Source organism: Tympanuchus pallidicinctus, unplaced genomic scaffold (assembly GCF_026119805.1).
Source record: "Tympanuchus pallidicinctus isolate F22 unplaced genomic scaffold, pur_lepc_1.0 scaffold25, whole genome shotgun sequence".
NCBI lineage: Eukaryota > Metazoa > Chordata > Aves > Galliformes > Phasianidae > Tympanuchus > Tympanuchus pallidicinctus.
The window spans coordinates 1,392,915-1,420,805 of NW_026294742.1; the positions used below are offsets into that span (position 1 = coordinate 1,392,915).

The 27,891-nt window shown below is 52.2% G+C and overlaps 3 protein-coding genes across 11 annotated transcripts in view; 1 reads left to right on the top strand and 2 right to left on the bottom strand.

Annotated features, from left to right (window-relative positions):
• The window catches only part of FBXW8 (F-box and WD repeat domain containing 8), a 45,621-nt gene extending 39,786 nt beyond the window's left edge, over window positions 1–5,835 (top strand). Inside the window, exons 8-10 of one of the 3 annotated variants that reach the window (XR_008208228.1) lie at window positions 2,410–2,583; window positions 4,210–4,326; window positions 5,003–5,125. Coding sequence is in view for 2 of the 3 variants with exons in the window: in XM_052689426.1 (XP_052545386.1) it covers window positions 2,410–2,583; window positions 4,210–4,326; window positions 5,003–5,147 (436 nt within the window). In the remaining variant the exon portion in view is untranslated. Of the gene's footprint in view, window positions 1–2,409; window positions 2,584–4,209; window positions 4,327–4,924 lie in introns of all 3 variants that reach the window. The other 2 variants (XM_052689427.1, XM_052689426.1) reach the window with 2 other exon arrangements.
• On the bottom strand, window positions 5,784–10,449 carry TESC (tescalcin). Of its 6 annotated transcripts, none has more exons than XR_008208229.1 (9): window positions 10,308–10,449; window positions 9,371–9,440; window positions 8,992–9,072; window positions 8,480–8,619; window positions 8,342–8,403; window positions 8,156–8,263; window positions 7,818–8,073; window positions 6,218–6,914; window positions 5,784–6,136 (listed from the first exon to the last, which is right to left on the bottom strand). XR_008208229.1 is itself a non-coding variant. In XM_052689430.1 (8 exons), the coding sequence occupies exons 1-8, from the start codon at window positions 10,363–10,365 to the stop codon at window positions 6,376–6,378; spliced, it is 1,314 nt and encodes a 437-aa protein (XP_052545390.1). In that variant the 5' UTR covers window positions 10,366–10,449; the 3' UTR covers window positions 5,784–6,375. The 6 variants fall into 6 exon arrangements, 4 of the variants coding, with proteins under 4 accessions (XP_052545390.1, XP_052545391.1, XP_052545392.1 ...); XR_008208230.1 differs by lacking the exon at window positions 5,784–6,136 and having other exon boundaries at window positions 6,795–6,914; window positions 7,818–7,960; window positions 8,026–8,073; window positions 10,308–10,446; XM_052689430.1 differs by having other exon boundaries at window positions 5,784–6,914.
• A 1,088-nt stretch (window positions 10,450–11,537) lies between these two features.
• Window positions 11,538–27,546, bottom strand: FBXO21 (F-box protein 21). Of its 2 annotated transcripts, none has more exons than XM_052689429.1 (12): window positions 27,339–27,546; window positions 24,815–24,950; window positions 23,232–23,326; window positions 21,139–21,260; window positions 19,661–19,807; window positions 18,928–19,061; window positions 18,573–18,709; window positions 17,601–17,774; window positions 16,747–16,879; window positions 14,157–14,347; window positions 13,073–13,230; window positions 11,538–12,170 (listed from the first exon to the last, which is right to left on the bottom strand). In XM_052689429.1, exons 1-12 carry the CDS (start codon window positions 27,518–27,520, stop codon window positions 11,998–12,000), a joined length of 1,782 nt encoding a protein of 593 aa, XP_052545389.1. In that variant the 5' UTR covers window positions 27,521–27,546; the 3' UTR covers window positions 11,538–11,997. The 2 variants fall into 2 exon arrangements, with proteins under 2 accessions (XP_052545389.1, XP_052545388.1); XM_052689428.1 differs by having other exon boundaries at window positions 17,601–17,777; window positions 27,339–27,545.
• Between the last annotated feature and the right edge of the window lie 345 nt (window positions 27,547–27,891).

Below are 27,891 nucleotides of genomic sequence, written 5' to 3' on the forward strand. Positions count from 1 at the left end.
GCAAACCTCACACTTCTTCAGCATGGGGATAAAGGAAATATCTGAAGTTTGACATGTGTAACTGAATCCTTGGGAGTTTGCTTTTTTTCCTCTAAAAGCATATAATTGATTTTCCAAAGCACCCTGGTAAAACTACCTGCAATTTTAATCTTTCCCACAGTGGTGAGAGAGCAGATAAAGTTAATAGCCCCTAAGTGAGATTAAAATGTCCTCCCTTTATACCAGAGTAAATGTCTTGGCCTTTCCCCTGAAGAAAGCTTTTCAGCTGTATTTAGCTCAAGCACCAGCTGAGTTCAGGGGTTGGCCATCACTAAACCAACAAGACGTGAGGAATCAATAGCTCAGCAAATAAGTGTGGCATCCAGGAGACAGAGCCACGTGTATCTCAGAGGTCAGCTCTTCACAGGGAGCTGCCTGAAAGGTGCTCAGACGTGTTGGGCAGCCACAGGTGGGCTGGGGCCGGGACCTCGCTTGCCCTGCTATGGAGTGAGCCCCTCAGCAGGGCCTTGCCACACCACCTCTGGGAGAATGTCTTGGTGGAATTAAATGCAGCACTTGGAAAATGTTTCTCCTGAAGCACTGCTGGATGATGTGATAACATGGCTGTGCTTCACAGCAGTGCAAGATCTGATAGCAGGGTGTCTGCTAACACACTGCAGCCTCGTGGGTATCTAAGACAGTGATTAGCGTGGGGAAAGCCAGCGTGGCAAGCCCAGTGTGTGCTACTGCTGAAAGGTGTGCAACCAAACTTGTGTTCTGTCTTCTCCCAAAAGCAATCACTGCTCAAGCAATGGAACAGGAGAGTCACAGCCTTTCACAAGAGCACCTTCCTTACAGCTCCCTTCAACTGGGATGAGCCCAATGTGCTCCCACTGAGCCCAGCTGTTGAGGCAGGAGATGGAGGGCAGTGCCAGGTCTGCATTAGAGCACATTAGAGCATCACATTAGATTTGCAAAATGCTCTTTTCTTTTTTGTAAGCACATCTAAGCGACTCATGTGACTCTAATTCTTCCAAGGATGTGCCAGAATGGACACCTGCCTGAAACCTGGACCCTTGCTAATGAAATAACCAGGATACATCTTGGTTTCCAACTGTGCTTACCAAATAGAAGAAGCTTTGATTGTCATACAGAACACGTGCAGCAAGTCAGGGAGAGTGCCGAGTGTGAGCACTTCCAAAATACCCCATCCTTACCCAAAGCACAGCTCTTATGTCTAGCCAAAGGTTCTCTCTGTTGGAGCTGGAGAAAGCAAGAAGTCCTTTCCACTATCAGCAACTGTTTGGGGGGGGGTTTCCTGGGGGTGAGCCCAGAGCCACACAAAGCGTGCTCCTCGCTCTGTTCCAGCGTGTTTCTCTGCATGTCAGATGGATGTTGCTCAGTTGGAGTTTTGGACCGTTCTGCAGCCTTTTGTTTCAGTTGCTGAAATGTGTTATTTGTAAAATCCTATGATGCAATCTCCGTGTGAGAAAGGAAAGGGAAAGACTTGCCACACCATTAAGATCGTGGCAAGAGCGTGGAACAGAATACAGCTAATGTGTTGGAACAAGTGTGATTTGGCCTTTTTTTGAATTAATGCGTACCTGATGGCTTCATTCTTGATAGCCTTCAGCTGGGAGGAACTTTCTCTGGCTGCTTTTCAGCTGAGATCAGTATTTCCCCTTACTTCTGTTTTCACTCACTGCATTTTATCTCTTTTGCTGTATCTTAATCTTGACACGTAAGGATGAGGAAGCATCCTCCTTTGTGGTATATACTAGATGTAAAAAATGACACTTTTGGCTTTACCTGTTTTTATAGACCTGTTGCACAACTTGAGGTCCTCTCCTCTTTTTCTAAAGTTCTTCTTTAATCATAGCCTCTCTTCAAACTGTTCATTGAGTACTTTTTGAGTCAGGTGTACCTGAAAGCTGCCCAAAGTCACAATATAGAGAGAGTGTTTATATATGCATATATGTATGTGAACTTTTGAGAAGAGGTACTGGTTGCTGGTGCTTGAGGATCGCTTTGTTTCAGTACTGGTGTACTCAGTCATAACTCTAGCATAGAAACCTGTGATCCCCTTGATTTTTCTCTTGGCTTCCTACACGTGTAGTCCTCTGTCTCCATAGAAATAGTTTATCCTTCCTGAGCCCTTAGTGCACGTGGGTTGGGTGCAGGGGATGTTAGTGGTGTGCTGAGCGCATGGCCTTTCTTCCTCACATCATTTCTCACAGGTTGGGGGGCACAGACACAGATGACCTCCACATTTCATTTCTATCACCTGAGACCTGCTGAGAGATGGTGAGATCCTGCACAGCGCGAGAAGTCTGCCTCAGAACCACCCGTGCCACTGCCCTACATGTACTGCCGCAGCCTAACACGTGCTCTCTGCAGCTGCTTTCATCCCAGTTCTTTGCTCTCCCTTAGGGTCAGGGTGTACGACCTGCGCGGGAGCGAAGCGCTGTGCTCCCTGTTTGCCCACCGCCTGGGGGTGTCTGCAGTGCAGATGGACGACTGGAAGATCGTCAGTGGGGGAGAAGATGGGCTGGTGTGTGTGTGGGACCAGCGGATGGGCGCCAAGCTCTGGGAGATGCACGCCAGGTGACTGTGTGTGTGCTTCTGTGCACCGCTAGCTCGCGAGGGCTTTTCACTTCTCACGGTGCTTTTGCTCAGGGTAAGGGAGAATGGATGCTTTTTCCACCCCTGGATTTCCTTTGGACTTCAGTTAGCATCTTCTCCCCGCCCCGTCCATCAGTTCTGACCTTACCAAACCTTGGCCTTCAAGTGCTGTACTGCTGCCTGTTGTCCCCGCTGTGACTGGTTCTCTTTACTTGCCACACTTCCTGCAGTACCTGTGCTTCTGTTCTGCTCCTCCACGTTTCCCTTAGCAGCAACAAGCAAAGCCATATTGGTATTTAAACACACAGACACTGATAGGAAAGTAACAGTTTGTACTGAAAGCACAGAACAGGCAGTGCTGAAGGAGCTGAAAGTACAAGCTGAGATAAGGATCCTGGAGCTGACAGAAGGCTATTAGTGGCTTCTATTAGCCAAATTATCATTTTCTGATTGAGGCAAAACTCCCGGGGAGTTTGCTTTGTCTGAATAAAGACCTGAAGGATTTAGCCACAAGTAAGCCCAAATCATAGAGTTGTGGAATCACAGAATGGCTGGGTTGCAAAGGAGCACAGTGCTCATCAGTTCCAACCCCTGCTGTGTGCAGGTCACCAACCCGCAGCCCAGGCTGCCCAGAGCCACATCCAGCCTGGCCTTGAATGCCTGCAGGGATGGGGCATCCACAGCCTCCTTGGCAACCTGTTCCAGCTGATGCACTGTTCTCAGTCAAATGAACAGATACATCCCAAATACATGCTGATGTTATTTTATTAATGCTTCTCCCCCACAGAGGTGATATGAGAGATTTACAGTCGGAGAAGTTCAAGTGGGAGTTGTCGTTAATTAATAGCAGCTATCTCCTTCTCTTTTGACCCTGTGAGTTATAAAGCCCAGTGTGATGCAGTCGGTGCATTAAGGACAATACTGCATTGATTATCCTCTGGGGCAGCACTAATGAGCATGCCAAGAAGGGCAGGCAGTGCAGATCTGCTGAGCTCTGAGGTGGAGGGGAGATGTACTCAAAGTGAAACCATGAGCTTAAATACTGTTCAATCTATGTAGGACTTGGAAAGGAATGCTTCAGTCAAAAGGCCTTCGTAGAGGAGAGATGCTGAGGTTGTTATCCGTGTCTGTAACCCGTGCTGTGAATGGAAGGCAAGGGCAGAGGTAGGGGAGAGGGCAGGAGGAAGGTTATGGTGGTGGAGATGAGCAGTCTTTACTGCTGTTAGCCCTGCTTGGTTCAGGGTCAGCCGATTCACCAGCTAGGGGGAAGGAAAGCCCAGCCCTCTTCACATGTGCTGCATAGGGCATCTCTGCATCAGCCCTCACTCCCTGCTGTGGAGAGGGAGTGCTGTGATCCCTTGGGGAGCAACCAGCTCCTCCGTGCGCCTCGCTGCTGCTGGCCTTGGCCCCGCTGCCAGGTTCGGGTGGTGCCACAGCACCGCCGCGTGCATTGCGGCAGCCGTCCGCTAGGTGGTGCTAAAGGCTGCGTTCATCCGGCGCCGCCAGGCGGGGAGGAGCCAAAGGCGCAGCCTCCGATCCCCTGGCTGGAGGGGGGCCCTGAGCTGGATGAGTTCTCATTTAATACTGCGCTTGGGGGTTGTTTTCCAGGCATCCGGTGCGCTATGTGTGGTTTAACTCTCACAGCCTCATCACTGCCAACATCCCTGATGAGAAAACGCCCCGCGGTGCCAGCATCATGGACGACGACCTCACTGCACACCGCAGGTGAGCGCAGCTCTGAGGGCTGGGATCTGCAGCACGGCGTGACACTGCCTTTAAAAACGGCTCCATATGCACTTGAGTCATCATCCAGAGCACAAACAGAGACCAAGCGTGTTTGGAAAAAAAACGCAGAGAAGCCTTTCAAAAGTGTTGATGAATTTTGGCTCTCTGCGTACTTCTGAGCACAGGAAAAAAAGCATTTCGTGATTAAGGTGTGAATATAAAGGCCTCTGAAGCAAGTCAGAGAATGCAGTCTTTCCCTTACTTCAAATATTAGCGATGATGTCTCCTCCTCAAGAAAAACTGCTGGTACTTAAGCTGCAGATTTGGGTATTTATGGGCATTAGTGTGTCTGATGGAACTGACAAACTGCGGTGTGCTTACCTTCTCCCACTCCAGTGGGTGAGCAGTGTTCCAGCAGACAACAGCTACGTCTCTGAACCTGTCTGTAAGGCAATGCAGTGTGTTGGCAGGGGTTGGGGGGTCCCTGGAGGGGGGCAGAAGAGAATCTTCTCCTCTTGCATCTGCACAAACAGCCCCAGTGCAGAAAAGACGAGCTTTGATGTTCGTCTTCTGAAGCATTGAATGTTGGACTTTTCAGGTAACCTCTGACAGTTATCCCTGCTGAAATACACAGTGAAGTTACAATGCTGTGCTGTCTTGGATGTATTTCATACAGGCATCGTGGGATCATCTATGCCTACGAGTTCTCTGTGGACCAGCTGGCTGTGGAGAGCGTCCTCCCCATCTGCCGCTCTTCCTACGACGAGGTGATGGGTTACAACTACAACATCAGCCTTGCAGTGCCTTACGACCACATCTAGCTAACTCACCTGGCTCAGCACTCTGCCACATGAGAGGCTGAAGGCAGAAGGGCGACTCGGAGGGGCTGAGCACCAGCAGGACTTGTTGGTTGCAGGTGGGAAGCACTGAGCTTTAGCTGAAAACATGGGGCTGTGAACCACAGCAGAGCAGGGCTGCCCTCAAGCTGATTGCTAGAGCGTGTTGTGCAAGGGTCCAGAGATCCTCTGCAGAGGAGCAGGGAGACTGGAGGATGAGGGGGAACTGTGCGCTTTGATGTGAACGGAAGTGTTCTGTCCTGCTGCTTGTGGGAGGAATGCTGCAGATCCCATCCTGGCAGAGGGCATGGGCTGCTCGGGAGGCAGGAATCCTGATGGCAAACTGCTGAGATGGGAGAGAGCAGCAAGGAGGGCACGGCCTGCAGGTGCCTTTCCTGGGGGAGGAAAAATGGGATTTGGAGAAAGCACCTTGCTGAGCCCATGTGTCTGGCACTGCTTTCCTAATGATGAGCTGCTGTTTGAGTGCATCGGGATGTGTCCAGAAACAGGCAGGGGCACTGAAGATGATGGGGCTGATGAGGAGATGAATGTTGGCCGTGTCCGGCCTGGATGACTGGAAACCCACAGCAAGTCACACACATAGCAATGGTTTTAAAGCAAATTATTTTTTTAATTCTCTACAATTCTAAATTAAATATTTTCTGATTCTTTATGTGTATGTGCGTGGTTTGTGGCTTTTGTTCCCGAGTCTATTGGGGTGAACTGAAACCACGGCCCATCACATGTCAGGTTAGCATGAGGCAGTCCCCATGCTGAGCACTCTAACAGCACCAGAGGCTGTCCTCAGCTGGCTGGGACTTGGGCTGCTGACTGTCCGTGCTGCAGAGCTACATGTTGCTTTAGTGAGCAGAGGGACCAACTGGCTGCAGTGCGTTGGTGACTGCACTGACGTTGCAGAGAAGCGTCCATGAAGCAGAGAAGAATTTGGATGAAAGCTGTCCAGCAAGTGACAGCTGTTAGGGCACAGTAAGTTCTGGGGTTGCTCGAGCCCTGTGGCTGAGCACAGAGCTGCTGTCTTTTGTTGTTCTGCTCACCTCAGGGTTGTCACCCCCTGCCTCGTCTCACTCAGTGTCCTTGGCTCGTTAGGAGGCTGACCTTCCTTATCTCGCCCTCATTATCTCGGGGCAGCTTTGTTCTTTCTCCATCTGCCTCTGCCAGCAGCAGCAGATAAGTTGCCTCATGCCAGTGCATGTCAGGACCTTTTCCGGGCAGCCACTTCCCCTCTCTTTCTGCACTGTGGTGACAAGGACACATCCGTCCCTCTGCGCTGTGCCCTGACAGCTGCAGCAGTCGCTGTGCTGCTAGAAGATGGGCTTGGAGCAGTGGGGCTGGTGGTCATGGACTTGGGGACCGAGCCATGCGGTCTTGGGAGGATGTGGGGTCCCCTCCAGTGGAGGAGGATTCCCCTTCCCCTCGGCTGCAGCTCCTGGTGGTGGGTTGGGGTGGGCTGGTCCTCGCAGGCTGCCGCTCCGTCACTGCGCTTGGTTCGGTGTGAACAGCAGCACCGTGTGTTCAGCCAGCATCCCTGATGCAAACGAGGGCACCCAGCCAGAGAGCGCTGTGATGGAGCTGCATTTTTGTTTCTGCAAAGGGCTGCTGTCCCACTTTGGTGGGTTCTCACCGGTGCAGCACATGCAGCCGTGACTGCGTGCATCCTCTGTAGGGCTGGCTGCAGTGCAGCCCGCTGCCAGTAGCTCTGAGCGGGAAGTGCTGATGCTCCAAGAAAACGTCCTGGAGAGGCAACGGCGGCTGCAGGTTGGGCTTTTTTTTCCCCTCAGCCTTGCAGCAATGCAGTGCTGTGCTGCAGTTCTCAGGAGAGAAGGACAGCACACAGCTCCTGCCGGGGCACCGTGCGGTGCTGCAGCATCTCTGTGCTGTCCCCATAGGGAAGGAGCCCGCGCCTGAGCCCTGGGGCTGGGGAGCTCACCGGGCCCCACTGCTGCTGTGCCCCACTGCTGGGTGGGGGGCAGCGCCGTGGCATAAGGGGAATGGATTTGTAAGACAGAAACAAACACTTTTTTTTCCAGCTTTTCTAAAAATAACCACTGCCCTTTTCTCCAGCTCCCTCCCTCCTGGCTCGGGCTGCCTTAGAGACAGAGATCTGCCTCGAGCCTCCGGTTATTAGTGCTGTAAATGCAGTGTTGTCTCCGTTTCCAGTGGGAACGTGTGGGGGTGGCAGCCACAAGCAGCCAGGAACCTGCGTTCCTGGGTCCCCAGATCCCACATCCCTGTGTCCCCATGACCCTTTCCTCCTGCATCCCCCAGTCCTTGTGTCCCTGTGTCCCCCAGTCTCTGTCCCCCCTATGGCCCTGTGTCCCCATGGCCCTACATTCCTGCATCCCCCAATCCCTCCTCCCCCACGTCCCTGCATCCCTATGTCCCTGTGGTGCCCCCTTACCCACCACTCCCAGTGTCCCTGTGCCCCCATTTGTGTCTTCCAGCCCCTCTGTGTCCCCGCTGTCCCCATCCCAGCCGTGCTGTGGCTCTGCTCACAGTGGCAGATCTGGGGTTGATGTGCAGTCAGGCAGACGGTGCCGTAACTTCACACGGAGCTCCATCAGGCACCGGGCAGCAGCTGGAGCATTTCTCAGCAAAGAGTAAAAACAGAAATACCTTTTATTACAGGTAAAATACCTCTTACGGTTCTAGAGAGCGGAACGAGGCCTTGTGGTGCTGGGAAGCCTCCGTCCTGCTCCTGGTCAGTAGCAGTGAGCGATGGCCTCCATGGTGAGGAAGCGGACGTGCATTTTGGTCTCGATGTCGATCCCCTTCCACACCTGCAGGGAAGGGGTGAGCAGGGCCGGGTGCTGGCAGGCAGCGGGGAGCAGAGCGAGGCACCAACCTTCAGGAAATCCTCGAAGGTGATGCCTTCGTACACCTCATCCGGGCCCTGCGCACAGCGGGAGACGAACCCTCGCAGCTGCACCCACGGCCCCTTCCAGCCCCTCTGTGCCCCCCGTGTGAACTCGCACCGTGCGGGCCATGCACGCGCTGGCCGCCTCCAGCATGGCCCCCTCCGCGATGGCACGCAGCGACTCCTTCTCCAGGTGGGGATTCCCAGACATCAGCTCATCCAGAACCTGCGGGGCAGCGGGGGCTGCGGTGGGCGGCGAGGCGGCGGCGGGGAGGAGGAGGCCCCCACTGCCGCCATACGTTACGTTTTTGTACTCCTGCAGCGTGATGATCCCGTCGTAGTCGGCGTCGTACATGTGGAAGAGGACTGGGAGGGATGAGAAGGGGATGCGGGGTCAGCGTGCGGCCCCCCGGAGCCCCGCTGCCCTGCGGCACCGCCTCACATTTGAGCTTCTCCTTGCGGAAGCTCTCCAGCCGCTCCTCATCCATGTCCATCTCGATGGGTCTGAAGTAGGACATGATGGTCAGGAAGTCCTCGAAGTTGATCTCCTCTGCCAGCCCGGCCGGCGCCTTCCGCAGGTTCCTGATGGCAGCAGAGCTGCTGGGGATGGCGGCTGCAATGCCCCAACCTGCCCTCCCTATGGGCACCGTGCAGCTCCAGGGCTGCTCAGCACGGCGCCAGCGTTTCCCCAGAGCTCAGCTCCGATTTCCCTCATTCCCAGCCTGGCTCTGGCTCAACCCTCATGGCCAGAGCTCTGCCCAACCTTCACGCAGCCCAGGCTGCACAGGGGGCTGTGGGTGCTCCATCCCCAGCGGTGCTCATGGCTACGGATGGGCACTGGGCAGCCTGAGCTGGTGAGAGCAACCAGCCCAGGGCAGGGGCTGGGGGCTGTAAGGTCTCTTCCATCTCAACCACGCTGTGATTCTATGCTCCCCCCCTCGGGGCTGCACTTACCGCTTGTCGAAGAAGGCGTGAACGATTCGGGCCCTGATGGGGTTGAACTCGAGGTCGGGGATGGTGTCGAAGTCCTCTTTGCTGCACAGAACAAGGCAGAGAGGGCGGGAGGGGAGGGAACGCTGCAGGCAGAAATCCCGGCCCATCCTTCCGACGCCACCACAAGAAAAGGGTTTTGCCCCATTGTGAGCTTTTGCCCCGGTTCAGAGTGGCAGCGAGCAGCGCCGTGTATCAGTGGGTGATGCTTGTGCCCAGGGTTTGGGTCCCCGGCGCACGGAGCTCTGTGCGATGCTCCTGGACGTGAGCCCAGGGATCGCTGCTGCCTTCCTCCTCCCTCCCCCTCCCCTGCAACCCGACCCCACCAGCGGACAGCCCGTACCGGATGGTCTTCCTGTTGTGGCTCAGCTGCTTGAAGCGCCGATGGAGCTGCTCGATCTGCTCCGAGGTGACTGCGGGGGGAGAGCGAGAGGTGAGGGGACACGCGGGGACGCATCGGGGGCGCCCCGTCGCCGCCGCACGTGGGTAACGGAACGAGCACAGCAACGGTCCGCGCTCGCTGCTGCTCCGTCTCCCTTTCTCTTTTATGATGTTTAATTAACGGCTCCTTTAGTTACTGCCGTTTCCCAGCCCTGAACCCTGCGCCGCATCGATCCGAGCGCTCACAGTGCCCCACACAGGCGCTGTGCTGCCTCTCAGCTCCCCGTGGGCAGCACTGGGGGCTCCGGGGTCGCTCTGCGGTGACGGTGAAGCCCCCAACCACCCCCCATCCCACCCCCGGGATGCTGCTGTTGCGGTGACTGCAAACCCAAATCCCTGATGATGCTCAGAGGGGATCGCAGCCACAGTGCGATTGGACCCGCGATGCCCCGCGGGCTGCTCGAGGGTCAGCCCCGCATCTCCCGCAGCACGATGCCAAAAGAGCCGTTCTCCCCTTTTTTCTCCCCAAACCCGGCACGGGGCAGCGCTCCGAGCTCCCCCAGCGTCCCACATCAACCCCAGGAGTCCGTCAGCGCTGAAATGAAGGGGCGTTGGGGCTGCCCTCCACCTACGGCTGTTGGACTGCGGGTGTTTTCCTGGGGGGGTGGACAGGGGAGATGGGAAGCAGCGGCTGCAGCCCGGGGGTCCCGCTATGCGCGCTCACAGAGCTGCGTCCCCTCCGGCCCCGACCTTTCTTCTCCGTGGGACTTTTTGGAGGCGGTCCTTCCTACCAGATCCGAGCAGCGGGGCGCCGCCGGGACCGGGAATCAGCCAACCGCCTCCCAGCCCACGGCGATGCCCCCCCTCCCGGTAACCCCCCCCCCTACTGCGCTACTCACAGCCGGTGCGCTCCGCCAGCGCCCGCATCTCGGGGGGCACGGACTGCGCCGAGCCCATCGCCCCGCCGCCGCTGTGCGCACAGGGAACCGCGCCGCCGGCAGCGCTGCGGGAGGGGAGCGCTCCGCCCAACCGGCACCGGCAGCACCGCCCCGGGACGGCGCAGCGAGGAGGGGGCGGGCACCGCTCCCATCCCATCCCATCCCATCCCATCCCATCCCATCCCATCCCATCCCATCCCATCCCATCCCCTCCTTTATCGCTATAGGATTTTTTGCCCCCCTCCTCCCCCCCCCCCTTAGAGCTGACATCAGCACACACACGTTGAAAGACACTTTTACTTCGGCCTCGGCACCGCCTCCAGCACTCAGCGCTGCGGAGCACCGCGGGGAAAAGGACGTTCGGTGTTTGTTTGTCACACGTGAGCAGGAGGGCATGCAGCAGGTCAAGCGCTCTGGCAAGAGGAGGAGGGGTGTGAGATTTCCTGTGGCCATTCCCCAAGTGCTTTAAGAGCCTCCACCTGCAGGCAGCATCTATTGCTCTGCTCTAAAGCTTGGATTAAAAGCAAACACGGAGAGCAGCGCTGGCTGCAGCCCGCAGGCTCTGCTTCACCAACCACCAAGCCGTGCAGCTCTGCATGCACGAGAACACTTTGCTGTTCTGCATCCTGCTAATGCAGAGGAAAACCCCTTCTGTAGATGCTGTTCGGGCCTTCAGGTTGTGCTGAAACTCACGTGCATGGAGCTGCTAAACACCCAGCGCCCAGAAGGGCAGGGAAAGTGCCCCCAGCCACATCCAGCATCTTCTGACAGCAGGCAAAGGGCCTCAAGCTGCAGGAATCAGCATCTCTGCTGCAGGGCCTGGCTGGCTGTGTCCGAGGTTGGCCACGTCCCAGTCCTCACCCTGCTGTGCTGCAGGGCACCGACAGGAGCACAGCGCAGCAGTGGTGACGGCTGTGAGCTCACAGCAATGTGGGATGGGAGGCAGGCTGAGGTTGCTCAGTGGCACAGTGCTCAGAGGCAGGGTGAGGACGGGGAGAGGGAGCAGCAGCTGCTCTGCTGCATGAGCAGAGCTTGCGGCAGCCAACGGCGCTGCGCCCCTGGAAGCCTTGCTGCTGGCAGGGCTCTGCCCCAGGCCTGTGAGGATGGGCAGCATGGGAACGGATCTGTGAACAACCAGAACATGGAGGTGAAGCAGAAGCTGACCACAAATTCAGACTGGAGAAGACAGAGTGGAACGTTACAGGCTTTAAAAACTACCACCTGCATGAGACACAGATTAAGAAAAGAAAAAAAAAACCAAAACCAACCAAAACAAAAGCCCACAACACGGTAAGGACAAGCAACTTCTCTGGAAGACGGGGTTCTTCCACGCCAGGGATCTCACGGTGCCGGCCTTCTAGGCAGGACAAGCACAGCACCAGCTCATGGCAGATCTTCCACAGGACAGCACGCTGCTCAGCACCACCAGCCCTGCGAGACCCTCAGCCTGGGCTCCTCACCACAGCGTCCCTGCGGGCCAGAACGGGCAGGCAGGCAACAGAAAGATTCTATAGCACCGCTTACGAGGTTGAATGCAGTTTTCAGTGCATCAAGCCAAAGGATTGTCACCAAACTCGCCCCCCGGGCAAGTCTTGCAAAGAGGGTAAAGCTGCACTCCGGTCTGCTTCCGTCCTCGGGTCGCTGCTGGCGTTCACTCCTTGCTGTAGATCTTCTGCACCGTGCTGCACGTCAGCTCCAGGTCCTCCGGGTAGCGCAGCTCCAGCTCGGCGTTGGCCAGGTAGTGAGTGCCAGAGAACTCTGAGAAATAGCGGCCGATGTCGGGGTGAGGAATCTCCCGAGGCTCCGAGTTGTGCTCCAGGTTCTCTGCAGGACAGCAAGCAGGCAGCTCTCAGCACGCACAGAGGGCAACGCAGCTGTACCTCAGACAGCAGCCAGAGCTCAGCAGGGACAAAGCCCGGCCTCCCCTGTCTGCAGACAACAGCACCAACCTGCAGCTCAGGCAGTGCTGTGCTCGGGAATCTGCTGTACTCAGAGCTCATTATACTTGTTTATCAACAATTAGAGGGGAAAAAAACAACCCTGAGAGATGACTCAACTCCAGAAGCACTGCAGGTGATTACCAGGTTAATTGTGGCTGAGGAGCACGTTTTAAGATGAATCTATGGTACACAACATCTGTATTTTAAAGACTCTTAACGAGGCCAAATCATTCTAAGGGCTGCAACGCATATGAGGAACACCTGCATTTTAAACCTACGAAGACAGAGCTGTTGGGGATTTTTCCCCCTACACCTTCTGAAGGAACGCTCACTTCAGTCCCATTCCTCCCAGGGGTGGCACTGGGTCCACGCTGCCTGCGCTCCCCACATCTGGGCACCCAGCCTCCCGCACAGCAGCTCACAGCCCAGCCCTGATGAGCCCCACGTGCCCCCACTGGATTTCCAGGTCCTGCTCAAAGCATGGCTGTGATCTCACTGAGAGCTGCCTACAGAATTTCAAACTTCAGAAAGAAGTTGAAAATCAATGGTGTCCAACACGGACTTGCTTCTATGGCAGTAGGAGATGTCAAGGAAGTGGATTCGCACTCAATCCTGGCAGCACTGGTTTCACAGACAGCAAGAAACCTGCCACCAATTCAACATCATTTTCCTTCCTATTTCAATTATAACTCACGCTTCCTGCCTGCTGCTTGAGAGTTGTTCCCTTCAGCACCTTCTTGCTCTCTCTGCACCTCTGAACAGCAAGCACAGGAGGCTCCTGCTCACCTTGAGCAGCGTATCTGCAAGAGCCATCTTCCACCAGCACGTTGTAGAAGGGCTGGTGGGGGCCGTGGGGGAGGCTGTGCACATTCATATTCCGGATCCATTCGTGTCCCATCATGCAGGCAGGGTCCCAGCCATAAATCACACAGTTGTAGCCATACCTGATGAAAGAGAATTCATGGCAAAGACTGAGAAAACTTCACAGCCAACTCTTTTCACCAAGGCCAATGCAGCACAAATGGGACGGAGGGTTTCTGTGAGCAGGTGAGAGCAAAGAGAGCAAAATCAACACAAAAGACTGGTGTGCACTTGGTGTTTTGAGAGGGGGGAAGTGACCAGGAGTGACAAACAGCTGAGGACAAAGGAAAGGCAGATTCAAGTAAGAATGAGGATGGGAAAGAGACTGGGATGTCAACAAGCAGGAGAGCAGGAAACTGGGAACAGGGAAGGAAACAACCACCCTCTGTTCACATACACAGACGTGGCAGTCCTCGTACTGAACTGCCAGAAACAAAGCCAGCACTATTTTCAGAGCATTTATATGACTGTGATACCACAACCAGCACTGCTGACGCTCTTAAAATAAGCTCCAGACGTCTTGCTAAGATGGAGAAATGGCTGAAGAAACAGAGCTAGCTTGTCATTCTGGCAGAGCTGTACAGGCAGGAACACAAAGGCTCTGTGCAGTGCAGGAGAAGAGGTAATAACAGCCCAGCACAAGATTCATAAGCTGTCTTAGGAACCTCATCTCTTTGGAAATCGATTCTGTTCCACAGTTCCTCATTAACTGATTACTGATGTTTCTTCAAGAGCTCTGCACTGTGGAAATGCTATCTGTGCCACACGATGACTCACACAGCACCTCACAAACCTCCCCAGCACACAGGAGCAGCAGTGCTGCTCTCTGAAGGAGCAGACAGGACAGATCTGCTCCCACTTCCCTGAGAAGACACGCAGCGCAGGCACACGTGCCAGGCACCCTCAGCTCCAGGTGTCTCCTGGGCTGCCAGAACCACGTCTCATTACTGCCAGCACAAACACTTCTGCACTCGTGCTTACAGCGCAGGGAATCCCCCGCAGAGCTCACCTCTTGTGTTTCATGATCAGCCCAATTGAGAAGCAGACCTCTTTGTGCTTCTCATCTGAACGGTGCTTCACCTCAGGTCCCACCTCCTCCTTCCGACGCTCGATGTGCTCCAGGGTGTGCTGCACCAGGTACCCCACAGCCCCGTGCTGCGATGGGTCCAGAGCCTGGATGTGCTGCAGGATGTCCAGAACCTTCAGCAAGCAAAACATCAAAGCGTTCAGAGCAGGCCTCTAGGGCAGTCACACACACGCTCTCTCTCAATTTAGCTGGCTCTCAGTGCCCCACATGTGCTTCACTACGTTCTCCACACAGGACTGCAGACCTGTGCTCTACCTGCACAGCCCCAAGCTCCTCACACTCAGCCTGCAGCCACTGCAAACAGCTCGATCCTCTGCTTGTACAGATGCTCACTTCCAAGGCAGGGCGCTGTTGAGCAGAGTAACTCCTTAAAACTAAGTCACAAAAGGCAGCAGCACGCCCTGCAATCACGGGGCAGTGCTGCAAAGCTCCTGACATGCTAAGAGGGTTCTGCTGCTCGCCTCCTAACTCTGAAGCCATTCCAGATCACTTCTGCTATAGTTGAGGACAAAGATTGTAAACAGTTCTTCATCCCAGAAGGAAAACGCAGCAATGTGTGCAATGCTGTACTCATGAAACAGTGAACAGCAGACAGAGAATCTGCTTGGCTCACTGTGACTGAAGGGCACTGACTTTACAAAGTAAATCCAACACAGCAGCCTACTGGCACGCTATCGCAGCACCAGGGCACAACAGCTGCACCAGCTTTGCTAGAGACAGGCAATGCAAGCTGTGCTCTGCCTTCCTGCATCTCCATCTTAAAAATGTTGTCTAAACAGGTTGGAAAAAGGCAGATACGTCAGTCCCAACATCAACCCCAAAATCTGACACCCCTGGCAAAGTGATCAAGGCTTGTCGGCCAAAATTTCCAGCTCTGGCTACTTAGCATGAATGGTGGGGGGGAAAAAAGTTTATTCAGGAAAACAGACGAGGCCTCAGGTATGAGAAGAAGCAGCACTGGGGCTTCTCAGCCACCTGAAATTGCTGGCTGGCATCTCACTGCCTGAAGAATGATGTGCAAATGGAAAAACCTCACAGACAGGGAAAGGCTCAGCGTGGTGACTGCAGCTGCCACAGATTCTCAACACTTTTATTTCTCACAGAACAGCTCAGGTTGGAGGGGGCCTTAAAGGGCTGCCAGCAGCACCACCAGGCTGCTCAGGGCCCCATCAGCCTGGCTGTCAATGCCTCCAGAGATGGGGCACCCACAGCATCTCTGGGCAAATTTCAGACAACATTCCGGGCAGCTCTGCTTGACTTGGAAGATTTGGTATCAGTTCTTACAAAACCTGACAGACCTCTATGAAATCTGGTACGTCCTGCTTTGTCAGAGCTCCGGGGTTCTCTAACTACAGTCCTGTATGATAGCCTGGAAGGATGGGATCCACGAGGACACCACAGGAAAACAACAGCTGGATGCTGTCATTCCATCTGGCAACGTGGTGCAGGGAGGTTGCAGGTAAAAGTCAGCATCTGGGGGTTGCTGTCTGTCCTAAGGGCAGCAGGGTGCAACTCCTTAAACACCACAGACACGCAGCTGAGTGCTGGAAAGGAGATGATCTACCTGCACTGCGTGCTTGCCTTCTCAGCTCAGGCAGCCCCCCTGTGCACAGCTTCTCTGTCAGGGCTGCTTTTCCTGTGGGAACCCTAAAACTCGTTGCCATAAGGTAGGAACAGGCAGCTTAGCACAATGCATTCCTCAAAAGGAAGGCACCTTCTCTCTTCAGCAATCGTATGCCTCAGTTAATGTGGAGGAGAGAACTGTGCCTCCTGCTCAGCTGCCCAGCAATACTTCTACCTCCTCCTCACACCTGACGCTCACACACAGCACAGGCTCTGCCCAAGCAGCTGATATTCACTAAGGCAGCACAGGCAGTTTTGCTTAAGGAAGTCCTCCTAGCTGCAGCGAGGTACCAGCAGGAACACTGCTGTGCCACCTGTCTCCCAGTCACAGGATCCCTCAGGGCTGAAGATGGCATTAAAATTCCTGTCCGTGGGATCCTCTCCACGTTGCTTCTTTACAAGTCACTGATGGTGTAAGTAAGGTTTCAGAGAACAGGGCTGGCTGTTTGTAAAAGATAATTTCCTGCACGTTTCCTGACAAAGTAATTGCTCCTTTTATACCAGTCCTGCAAAAGTTCCAGCACCACCACCACAAAGGAGGCACACCAAGCAGAACTCTTCAGTAACTCACAGCTCCAAGTCCAAAGTATTGGTGCTAGGACAAACCATCAGACTCTGGCATTAAATCATCATCTACGACTCAGACCTGAGGCTGCATACAATTCTCCCCCAGGGCAAACAAGAATCATCCTCCTTCCCTGCTTCACGTAGCAGGAATTGATTCTCTGAAATGTGATAACTGGTTCAGTTGTGTTTATTACAGAAACAACTTGTAGCAGACTGTAATGCAAGCTGATGTAGTCTAAAAAAAAAAAAACCAAAAAAATCAATGGACTGGTGTTAATTATGCTTAGCCTACCAGAAAACACACGACCGAGTGGCGAGGTACCTTTTCTGGCCAGATTCCCAGGTGGAAGTATAACCTAGCCTGGAGCATTAGATGCTGCACATTGTCCGGATACATGGCCAGGTACAGATCCAACGAGTCTCTCAAGAGTTGATAAGACTGATCAGTGCTTTCTCTGCCAGCAAAAAAGAAACTCAATTGTAAGGCTAGCTCTTCAATTCCTACCCCTCGTGCTCTGGTTTACAGGGATAGTCACCAAAAACGATGCTACAGGTCGGTGTGCTCACTCAGCAAGTGACTCCGGGCTGGCACACATCCATCCAACAGCCTGCTCAGAAGAAAAGCTACACAGCTGGACGTTGGCCTTTACCCTCCCCTTTTACCTGCTTGGCCAAATAACCCTGCTCAGGGAATTCATTCTCCAAGTCCTTACCTTTGGAAACTTCCTTTTGTTCCCCTTGCTAAATTACACCCCTCTCCTCTGCGATTTCTGCCCAGTGCTGTTTGGGTCACCAGGGACACGTGAACATAAAACCAGGTTTCTGCATGCTCAGACAGTCCCTTTGTAACTGCTCACAGCCCTTGGGTGACACATACATGGTCAAAACGAAGGTCTGCTCTACAGAGAACAGCTCCTGTCTGCTTTACACACAGGAGAAAACAAAATCTCTCCATTCCCTCCAGTGAGAACGGCCTCACTGAATATTCCTGCTTCCACACCGTGCTGCTACGGATGATTAAAAGCCTCCAGGGGCTGCGATGTGACACCCAGAGCTTTCAAGGCCGCCCACTGCGAGCGATGCCACGTAAAGCTCTCACAGCAGCACAGAGACACACAAGCACAGCACAGGCAGCACAGCGGGGCTCCCTCTCCCCCAGGCCCCACGACAACTCACCGCTTGCCCAGGTTGAGGAGATTTCCCACCATACGCTGCAGGACCTCCTTTGAAGTCACCACCCCATAGAACTCCTCTGTCACGTGGTGCCCTATGAGGTACTCGCACTCCTTCACCGTCAGCTGCTTCCCCTTCCCAAAGGCATCAATGTAGGTGTAGTCAAAGATATCTGTGCTTCTAGCAAGACACCAGGATGTTAAGATGGGTCTCACGGTAAAGCAGGATTTCCTCTTTCTGTTCTCCTGACAGCACTTTCATTATTCTTAAAGCTCCGAGTGGCATTCACCCCCCAGCTCCCTCCTAAAGAGAGATTACCTGCTGCCTTCTCTTCCTAGTTTCCTCTTCAGCTAAACATACATGGGAAAAGACACAGAAACTAGGAGGTCATTTTCACTCCGTCACATCAGCTGCTTCCTTCAGATACGTTCAGATTTGCTGTACTGACTGCCAGGCTACGGCATGATGCTGCACTGCAACGTGTGGCAGAGAGCACAAGGTGGCAGCTAAGCCTAGTGCCAAAAGGGGGGCTGTATGTATGCACACAAAACCACTGCTCTGAGCTGGACTGCCAACGTCCTGCAGAAAATACAGAGTTCTTTAAATTGACCATGACCTGGTTGGTGTGTGCTGCACTGACCCAGAGAATCGAGAATTAAGCAGCAATGGCCTCTAGAAGCTGCTCTGCGTCAAGGGTTATGTGAAATCAGCACCTTCTTCCTTCTTCTCAGCTTTCTGTAACCTTGTCAAGAGAATCATTACTTCGTGGCTACCGCTGTGTCACACACAGGTAATGCTGCTATTCAGCAAAGGCAGAGCTGAGATCTGAGAAAGCTTCCTTAGAGCTCATCTTTACTTCCTTACATCTTGTAATTAGGATGGAAAACACCTGAGCATTCTGGTGTAGGTCTGTAACTGCAAACTCCTGGCACTTATAACTGAGGATAAAACTCTGAAGCCCAGCAGATCACTTACCCTTCTTTTCCTTGACACCATCGCAGCAGAAAGTGACTAGGGAAGTTGACTGGCTCAAGTTTGACTCCCAGCTGCCTGGCAATTGTTAAATACAGCACAGACAAACTGATAGGAATTCCTGTTCTGCGGATCAAAACCTGAGGGACAAAAATGCAAGGGGTATGAAGAAAAACAAAACGAACACCAAGGCTTGATTTCACACCAACTTGGCAGAATAAGCACCAGAACATGACATATTCATCTTACAGCAAACAACTCCAGAGAAGAATTGCTCGTCTGGTTACACTTAGACAAATCAAACACCACAGAGAGCCCATCCAGCCCTGCAGTCCTCTAGTTTTTACCTAAGACATACCTGATGAATGTATGAATTCAGGGAATTATAGTAATCCAGTTCATTTCCTTTGTATTTTAACTGCTCGTATAGGACACAGTTCATAGCATCAAGTACCTGCCGCTGAAGCTCCACTTCTGGAATCAGGATCTCTCCTAAAAGCACACAGAGCAATAAGAACACAAGTGTACTTCACTTTTACGTACTGAACTTCACACCAAAATTCTTGTATGTTCTGGGAACACAAGATGCAGATTCAAGTAGCCAAGAGACTGGAGGTATACAGAGAGACAGACCCCTCATTCTCTCTTTGAAAGACAGATTAGACTAATGCTTATAAAACTCCTTATGAAAGGAGGAGCATTCTGCCTGACCGTGGGCACAAACCTCTTCTATTGCTGCTTTCTCAGACGTGCAGAGAAAGAAGGCTGACGCCCTGTGCCATGGCTGAGCCGCACGCGTCTCGACTACGCAAGACTTCAGGGACTTCCATGGGGAAAAGCAATCCTGCCTCCAATTAACCAATCCTTTTTGCCTGAACAGCCTCACACGGACAGCCAACCCTGGGCTAACCGAGTTTCTGGGGTTGAACAAACAGCTGTTGCCTCGACAGAGGTTGAAGCAAATGTCAGAACGCTTCAGCAAGGTGAGGAACGGCAACACTTGAAGCTGCAATAATTCAACAGCTGTTTCACCTCACCTGCCTATAGAGAGCTGAGGAAAGGCTCTGCAGGCAAACATTTCTGTACAGTACCTGCCTTGGAAGCCACGCTGGGGTGCCTTGGGTTTTTGGCCCGGAGCGCCTTGCGCACTTTGTCTGTGATCTCGTCCACCTGCGCCTGGACGCCCTTTAAGCAGATGTCTGACAGAGGATTGCAATACTGGTCAATCAAAACAGCACCTGGAAAAAACAAACTACATAAGAAACAGAACTTGAGTTTTCTCTTGGCTTGGTTTGAGCTACTCAAAGTTCCAGGCCTATGGCATACAGCAAGCAATTGCAGCAGGACACATCAGCTTTCTTCTTCAAGCTCAGGTTTGTATATGGGATTCATCACAAAAGGCAAAGAACAGAGCTGACAGTGATAAACACCATTAACGTCAGCAGACCTCAACCTGCCATCCTGAAAGGAAAAGCATCCATTTGCACACAGAGCAGGTAGCTGATGGACCAGCCTTGCTCAACCAGCCAACTCCTGTCTCGCTGGCACCCTCCCAGCTCATAATGCTCCTCACTCTGAGCCCCACACAGCCCCAGCTTCACTCTACATCAGTTCTGATTTCTTCCAGCCACATCCTCACTTGTCATCATTCTTGCTCATTGATCCCTCTCTGCTACATTCATCTTCCCATGCCCGCTTTCCATCTTCATGTCAGAAATCCACTACAACTGACGAGATTTTCATTTGTCTGCTGCCCAAAACTCTTCTGTCAAACTTCTGCCAAAAAAAAAGAACAGCCCTTTGCAGAATCTTCTCCTTGTCATCTTATCAATCAAGAACACTCTTCCCAAAGCTCCAAATTGCTCAACTTTTGGAATCAACCGTATTTAAGTGCAAGGATTTTGTACTGATCACACCTCCTTCAGCTTCATAGTGCTTCACTAGCACCTCCACAACAGGCTTGTATTCAAGCTGCAGAATCTTAACATCTTCTCTCCCTAGTGCTTCCCATTCTGACCAGGTAAAGCTTCCCAGAAGTCTATTTGTCAGCACTGTAACTGCACCTGCATGGCAGACAAGCACTTGTATTCATGGCTCTCATGATTAAGTCACAGTTAACTACCTTCCAAAAAAGGCCATCTTTGGCTTCTCCTTCTTGCCCTGGCACGGTCCCTCCCTCAAGCTGTTCCAGCACCACCAAGAACCACGTTTGGTGCTACAGCAACTCTGCTGTGATGTTCTGAGGTGACATGAAGAGCAAGGGCCTCTTCTTCAGACAGTGACACGTTTCACCTCCTTCCAAAGATGGTTTTCTCCACAGAAAGCTTAAGGCAGAGCATAAGCCAACAAACCAAGGCTCGAGCTGCAGCGCAGCCTTTCCTTCCCTTTCCTCATTAGTGTGCACGAGCTTCCCACCGCACCACCACACTTCCATCCACACCTCAAAAACCCAATCTTAATTCTGATTTGTCTCTAAGTGAAACATAAGCAGAGAAGCCTCTCTCCCAGCGAAACAACAGCAATGGGAAGCTGTTCAGTGCTCTGTGTGGGACTGGTGGCAAGGACTTACCCTCCAGGAACGACTGCTGCTCAGCAGGGCGCTGCAGATACTCCTTCAGATTCTTCAATATGTTTTGCTGCCGTAGGAAGTATAGAATTTTCTTTGCATAGTACTTCCAGGTGAGACCTTTCCTGCACATTCAAATACAAAAAGTTGTATTGCCCTGAACAGGCACTTTGTGCACCAGCATCTGATTTAACTTTTCTAATGAGGGCAAATCTAAATTTTACACACCCATCTTTTAAACAAGACTGATGATGCCAGTCTCCAAAGAGGTAGAAATTCATCAGCAGAAGAAACACAGCTTACAACACATTGCCCCTATTATCATCTCCCACTTTCACCCAGCCACTAGGATGGCATTTTGAGAAGATACAGTGCATAAAACATTATCCTCTGACTCTAAATCCTTCCAGAATGCAACGTTAAAATATCCTCTCACCAACAAGAAACACTGATGAGGAACAGGAAGGTATGTGCAGTAGTATTGAGAAAAGTAATTGCCAGAGAAAACATCCCTGATAGTTGGAAAAGGCTGGAAGGGATCAGCAGCTGGCCTGGAGATGACAGTGCCCAAAACCTTACAGCTTTCATAGTAAAATCTCTCCACTTTTGAAATTAGCAAGTGAAGGCAGAGTGGCCCAGAAGCAGAGACAGAGCCGCCTGTTATCCTGGTAAGGTTTGCAGAGGTCACCTGAAGCAAGACAGGCCAACTTGGAGGCATCCAAACCACACAGCAAAGCAACGGCTGGCCTTCAGTGATGTGCCACCCAGGGCTTCCAAGCACTTCTACACCAGTCAGCAATGGCACACAGCCCTGCCTTCTCCCCAGGAAACCAGGGAGGGTTCAGCCCAGGCTGCACCCCTGCCATGTTTATAAAACAAGTCCAGCCTCCTCCTTTAGCAAAGAAACTCCTTCCCCACCTGTTTTCTCTCTTCAGATTGCAGGTCAAATCAGTCTCAGCCATCCGGCTGAACAGGACAATCAAACCTCCCAACATTTCACCCTCTTCCAATAAATCAGGATGCTCAAAAGGGACGACTGTTTTACTGGGCTATCGTCCAGAGAAATGATTTAGCCTAATGCTCCTGAATGGCAACAACCACAGCTTAATCAGGGTGTAATTAGCATCAACTCTGCTTTACAGAGAAGCATTTGGCCCGTGCAAAAGCTCAAAAGCTTTTTAACCAGTTGTCAGATGAGAGATGTTTAGTCCCAGTTCAAATAGAGAAGGTAATAAAATGGATGTGAAAAAGCAGAAAAAAAAAAAAATGAGATGATTGTGGTGCCGGTTTTGTTTTTTCCAAGCTCCACTAACAGCCCCTTTAATCAAGGCTATTAGAGCCCATTAAGGCAAATCTATTGCTGCTTTGTATCACAGCAAAACCAGCGTGCTTTGTATGCTCCCAGCAGAAAAACCTTCAAGTAAACCAGCAACTTATTCATCTTGCTCAGTGCTGATCACCGTAATGAGAACACCCAGGCAGAAATGAACTACAAGTTTCATTTCACCTGTCTAAATAATTTACAGAACAGCAAATTCTGCAGCAGCTCAATTAAGCTCAGCTGTTTATTTGGGGCTAAAAATCGTATGTAGTTACTACAGCTAAGAAAGGCAACAAGAAAAGGTTAAAAACACAAAAAAGTTGTGATTTTCTGATGCAGGGCTTCACAGTGGCAATGCACACTGCACATCTCTGCTCCCTGCTGTGCTGTGGGGCCAGCCTGCCATTCAGGGCAGCAAAGTGACCCGAGTTGAAATGAAAACATAACAAAAAAAAGGAAGGTGGGGATGAGAACTCCTCAGAACAAAACCACTGCAGAAGAGAAGGTCTGTGGAATGTATGAATGTGCAGAGAAGCCAGCAAGCAACAAAAGCCAGAGGATCTCCTTGTGGAATGGTTTATGTGGCTTCCTCCTGGGAATATGAAATGCATTCTGAAACTAACTGCAAGGCAATACTCCCAGCCCCAGCAAGTCTGGGGATGCCAGCTTACAGAAGGGCAGAAGCTGACATCAGGCCTTCACCACGGCGCCGTTCTCCTTCAGCCAGTGAAAGGAGAAAAGCCCTGCACTCCTAAACCCTCCTGCTCTTCCTTACCTGCCTTCCATGTTAAGGATACACATCAGCTCATCCTCAAAGAAGTGACTCGGGCACCCAAGAGTCTCAATGTCACTGAATCCATCACAGGGAACCTGTAAAATGAGGTGCTGAATTATGCAGAGCACAGGAGATTCTTTCCCAAAGGATGTTATTTCATAGAATGTTTCAAAACCAATTTTGTTTGATTTTTTAAACATCATTTAAGATCTAGGGAATATTCAGCTCAGAGAGCTGGCTGCTCATGGCCTCCACTCCACTGATTCATTATGAAGATCCACTGATAAATTAAGGAGCACCCTAGAGCAAGCTGAGCTAACTGTTCCAGCATTCAGGGCTCCTGCAGAGCTGTATGGACCAGCCCAAGCACACCAGATGCAGTCCTATGCAGACTGGGCCCAAGCTAAAAGCAATTTTAAGTTTGAATCAACTTTTTCCTGGGAAAATAAAAAGGGAAATGCAATTCCTATTACACCTATCTTAGTGGGCACTCCACTGGATCTAGCAGAACTTGGTGGAAAGTCTCCTCCCTGCAGTTCTGTGTCAGGAAGGAAGCCCTCTCTAGAAGGTAGCCCCAGTTTTTAAACGTTTGGTTACTGCTGAATAACAGCCCCAACAGCTTTGCATACATGACTGAAGCTGCAGGAAGCCAGGAGCCCCTGCACTCAGGTAATGCCTGGACACACATTTCTCCACTGTAGAATGTCAGGCTGCTGCAAATACAGTGAAGCAGATCAAAACAAACAGTTTGGACACATGCACCTCCTGATACCCTACATGCACCCCGGCCTTTCTCTTGGGGTGAAAACCCAAGTGTCAGCATTTGCATGAAATCAGATAGAAGATTGCAATGTGAGTCTCCTTTATTGTGGGGGAACTCTGTACTGGGACACAAAGCATTTACAAAACAGCTTGTGAGGAGTGGCCACTGACCGGCTCCAGCAGGAGCTTTTAAGATCAGGCTTAGTTATGGCTACATCACAGAATTCCAGGTTCACCCAAATTGTACAGCTAGACAAAACCCAAGCAGCCAACAGACAGTGGAACAACCATTGGTCTGCATGCAGATAAATCTCTCTGAGAGACTAAATTCCTACTTTTGACACAAGACAGAAAGGCGTCCTGGTGTCACGGTTAGGCCAGGAACTCAAACAACATGCTTTCAACTCACTGAACCTAATGTGCATTTGACCCTCTTTCAAATAACTCCTGACAACTCCCAGGAGAACAAACCCTTGCAGGGAGATAAACACACAGGCTGTGGCACGCAGGGGGCAGCTATCAGTCCTTCAGAAGTCGCTGAGTTCCCAGGGCTCTGAACATGCAGCAATGTGCAAAGAGCTTTTCAAGCCACAGTGAGACTCAGCAACTGCAGAGCACACAACCTGCAGGGCGTGTTTTGGACTCCTGCAATCTGCACCTTTGGATTTTGGACCATCTCTCTCATTTTGGCTGCTGGCCTGGCATTCTTACATCAGGTGAGGCAGTCAGAATTTTCCGACAGCAGAGAAGAAAAGGAGATAGAGGAAAGACAGAGGGCCAGAAAGTGCTCCCAAGGAGCTGGGCTATTCCACGTGACTTACATGCTCTGAGAAGAACCTTTTGGAGAAGGAAGCTACAATTCTCTGGGCTTCTAGGCCAGCATTGTGCCGTGCTTTGTATTCTTCAAGCCAGCTGACACTGTCTGTGTGGCTGTAGTACTTCAGTAGCGATGGCCACCTGTACAGCAAGACAGAAGTAAATGGGCTGTTGGTGTTTCAGCATCACTGATAGCTCCCAGGACTGTAAAATGCTGCTTATTGTAATCACAAGACTTGAGGAGCTGAGATACTGCCAAGACATAATGCAGCCTTAAATGTAATTGTACAAATTAATCCAGTGATCGATTCAAGCATCAAAGCATAAACACAAAGGATTTCAACTGAATACTGATGGACATTTTAAAAGTAAGCTCTCCTGCAGCCTACGAACAGCAAATGTTAACAGGAAATCTTAAAAATGATCATAACCCAGGTATTTGGATATTTAATATGCTAAACACTTCTGCAATTCCCTCTGGAGCTTTCCAATATAAATACAAGTATCACATCAGCAAAATAGATGCTGAGTTTTATAATAAAAGAAAGCTTGCCATTCTAAAAATGCATCACATTAAAGCTAACCTGTCACCTAACAGCAAAAACTCGCTGTCCTCCATTCTCCCTCCTACCCTTGTGGACCTAATTAAAAGGATGTACAAAAATCAAGCTCCTTCTATTACCCTTGCTGGTGGCAGCATCTACTGGAGGGGAGCAGAGAGCTCTGAAGTCAAATAATGCCAGCTGGATGACTTTGCACTTCAACGTTAACAGAAGAAATGAGTCCATGTACACACACATTAAAAACAAACACACAATAAAAACAACCCTACATTTTTCCCTCTAAAAGAAGACTGCAGAAGCTTAACTCAGGACTCAAATGCTCACATCTGTTTATGTACTGTTTGTTTTTTACATCACTACTCCTGTAGAACAATTTTTAGCAGTGGACCAGAAGGCACTGATGTGTTCATCCACACACAGCAGGTCTGTTACTACCAGTTAATCATAAAACCACACTGCACTGCAGCTACACAAAGTCAAAGACTAACCAAACAGCCCCACATTACGCCGTAACCTTTCTCCTGATGGATCCCTAGCTGGTCATCTATCACTGAAATAACAACGACAAAAGGAGAAGAAAGAAGGATTTGGGGGGGTTGAAATTGCATCAATGGTTTTAGGAAGATAAAATGTAATCATGTGAGATGGAAGCCAGCTGGGACAGCAAGGCTAATGTGCCAACAACTGCCAGCAGGTCATAGAATCATAAGGTTGGAAAGGACCTGCAAGGTCATCTAGCCCAACCGTCCTCCCATCACCATCACTACCACAAGCACTAAACCACATCTCACAGCTCCTCATCCAGGCGCCTCTTGAGCACTGCCAGGGACGGCGACTCCACCACATCCCTGAGCAGCCATTGCAGTGCCTGACCACTCTCTGAGAGAAAAAGTTCTTCCTTGTGTCCAACCTAAACCTCCTCTGGTACAACATGCAGCCATCTCTTTGAGTCCTGTTTGTCGCCTGGGAGAAGAGGCCAAACTCCTCCTCATCACAGCCCTCAGGAAGTTGTACAGTGCAATGAGGTCTCCCCTGAGCCTCCTCTTCTCCACACTGAACAATCCCAGCTCCCTCAGCCGCTCCTCATAACATTTGTGCTCCAGACCCCTCACCACTTTCGTTGCCCTTCTCTGGGCATTCCAGAGCCTCAGTGTCTTTCCTGTAGTGAGGGGCCCAAAACTGAACACAGCACTCAAGGTGTGGCCTCACCAGTGCTGAGCACAGGGGGACGATCACCTCCCTGCTCCTGCTGGCCACACTATTTCTAATGCAGGCCAGGGTGGTGCTTGCCTTCATGGCCACCTGGGCACACTGCTGGCTCATCTTCAGCTGAGCATCAACCAACACCCCGAGGTCACTTTCCTCTTCACAGCCATCCAATGATGAGTCTGCTATCCAAGGGCAGCAGCACGTGCTGATCACCTCCACACTCCATTCCAGCTGGTGGATCTGAACCTTTGTACAAAAACGTTCAAGTTTGCTTCAGGAATGGGGGGGAACAGAGGACCTAATGAGTCCGAAGGGACTTTTAAAGGCCTCCAGCACTGTAACAGGGACACCCACAGCTGCTCAGGTGACTGTCCATCAGCAGGGATAGGACATCCACCTGTGCAGGCAGCCTCACAGAGCCCCAGCACTCATATTGTAAAGCACTCCTGCTTTATGCTCAACCTAAAACTCCCCTCTTTCAGCCTGACGCTACTCCCCTCGTCTTATCACCACTCCCCCTGTCTTATCACACTCCCCTCCGCCCCTTTCCTCTCACAGCCCCTTGACACGAACCATCTAAATTAAACACTTAACATCCCACAGCGGCCTGCGGGGCGAACCGAGCCCCGAAGCAGCAAAGCAGCCCGGAGTTCCATCACGGATTCCCGCCGGTTGTCCCTCGCTGGCCGCAGGCCGCACACCCAGACCCGTCCCGCCGTCACGGCCCGCCCGGCGCCCCCCGCCCCGCGCTGCCCACCTGAGGCGGAAGCGCTCCCGCCACACCTTGCCGCGGGGCTGGCAGGTTTCCCTCAGCCGGCGGCAGGTGCACGCTACCCGCCCGATGTCGGCGGCGCCCAGCACGTCGCAGCACAGGATGAGCTCCAGCAGCTCTCCCGGCAGGTCCGTCAGGCACGGCCGCTCCGCCTCGGCCGCCGCCATCTTGGCCGGTTACCTGAGCGCCCCCCTGCGGCGAGGAGGGGTCACAGAGCGCCGCGCGCCTCCCGCTTCCGGCCCGCCGAGCGCCGGCTTTCGACGGAGAGCGATAAGGGACAGAAAACAGGCCGCTTCTAGACAGGGGGGAGCGCGGGGCTGGGGCAGCGATCCCTGCTGACCATGCGGGGGGACGGCTGGGGGCGGGGCAGGGCACAGGGGGAGCTGTCTGGGGTGCCACGGCTGTGCTGAGTTGGTGCCACCACATCTGTGGCAATGCCCGAGGTGATGCTCCCTATGGGGTCTGAGATGATGCTCGCCGTGGCCATGGCTGTGCTGAGGCGATGTTCCCCATAGCCATGGTGAGATGGTGAGCTGTA

Bases quoted from the DNA above. Each gene is read 5' to 3' on its own strand.
- TESC (XM_052689430.1), bottom strand. From the start codon at position 10,365: ATGGGCTCGGCGCAGTCCGTGCCCCCCGAGATGCGGGCGCTGGCGGAG. The intron at 8,404-8,479 runs GTGAGGCGGTGC...CATCCCTCCCAG, and splicing joins CCGCAAGGAGAAGCTCAAAT to TCCTCTTCCACATGTACGAC. The intron at 8,074-8,155 runs GTGCGAGTTCAC...CGCTGTGCGCAG, and splicing joins GCGCGTGCATGGCCCGCACG to GGCCCGGATGAGGTGTACGA.
- FBXO21 (XM_052689428.1), bottom strand. From the start codon at position 27,520: ATGGCGGCGGCCGAGGCGGAGCGGCCGTGCCTGACGGACCTGCCGGGA. The intron at 19,062-19,660 runs GTACTGTACAGA...GTGTGCTTTTAG, and splicing joins CAGCGTGGCTTCCAAGGCAG to GAGAGATCCTGATTCCAGAA. The intron at 13,231-14,156 runs GTGAGCTCTGCG...CTCTTTCATCAG, and splicing joins CTGATCATGAAACACAAGAG to GTATGGCTACAACTGTGTGA.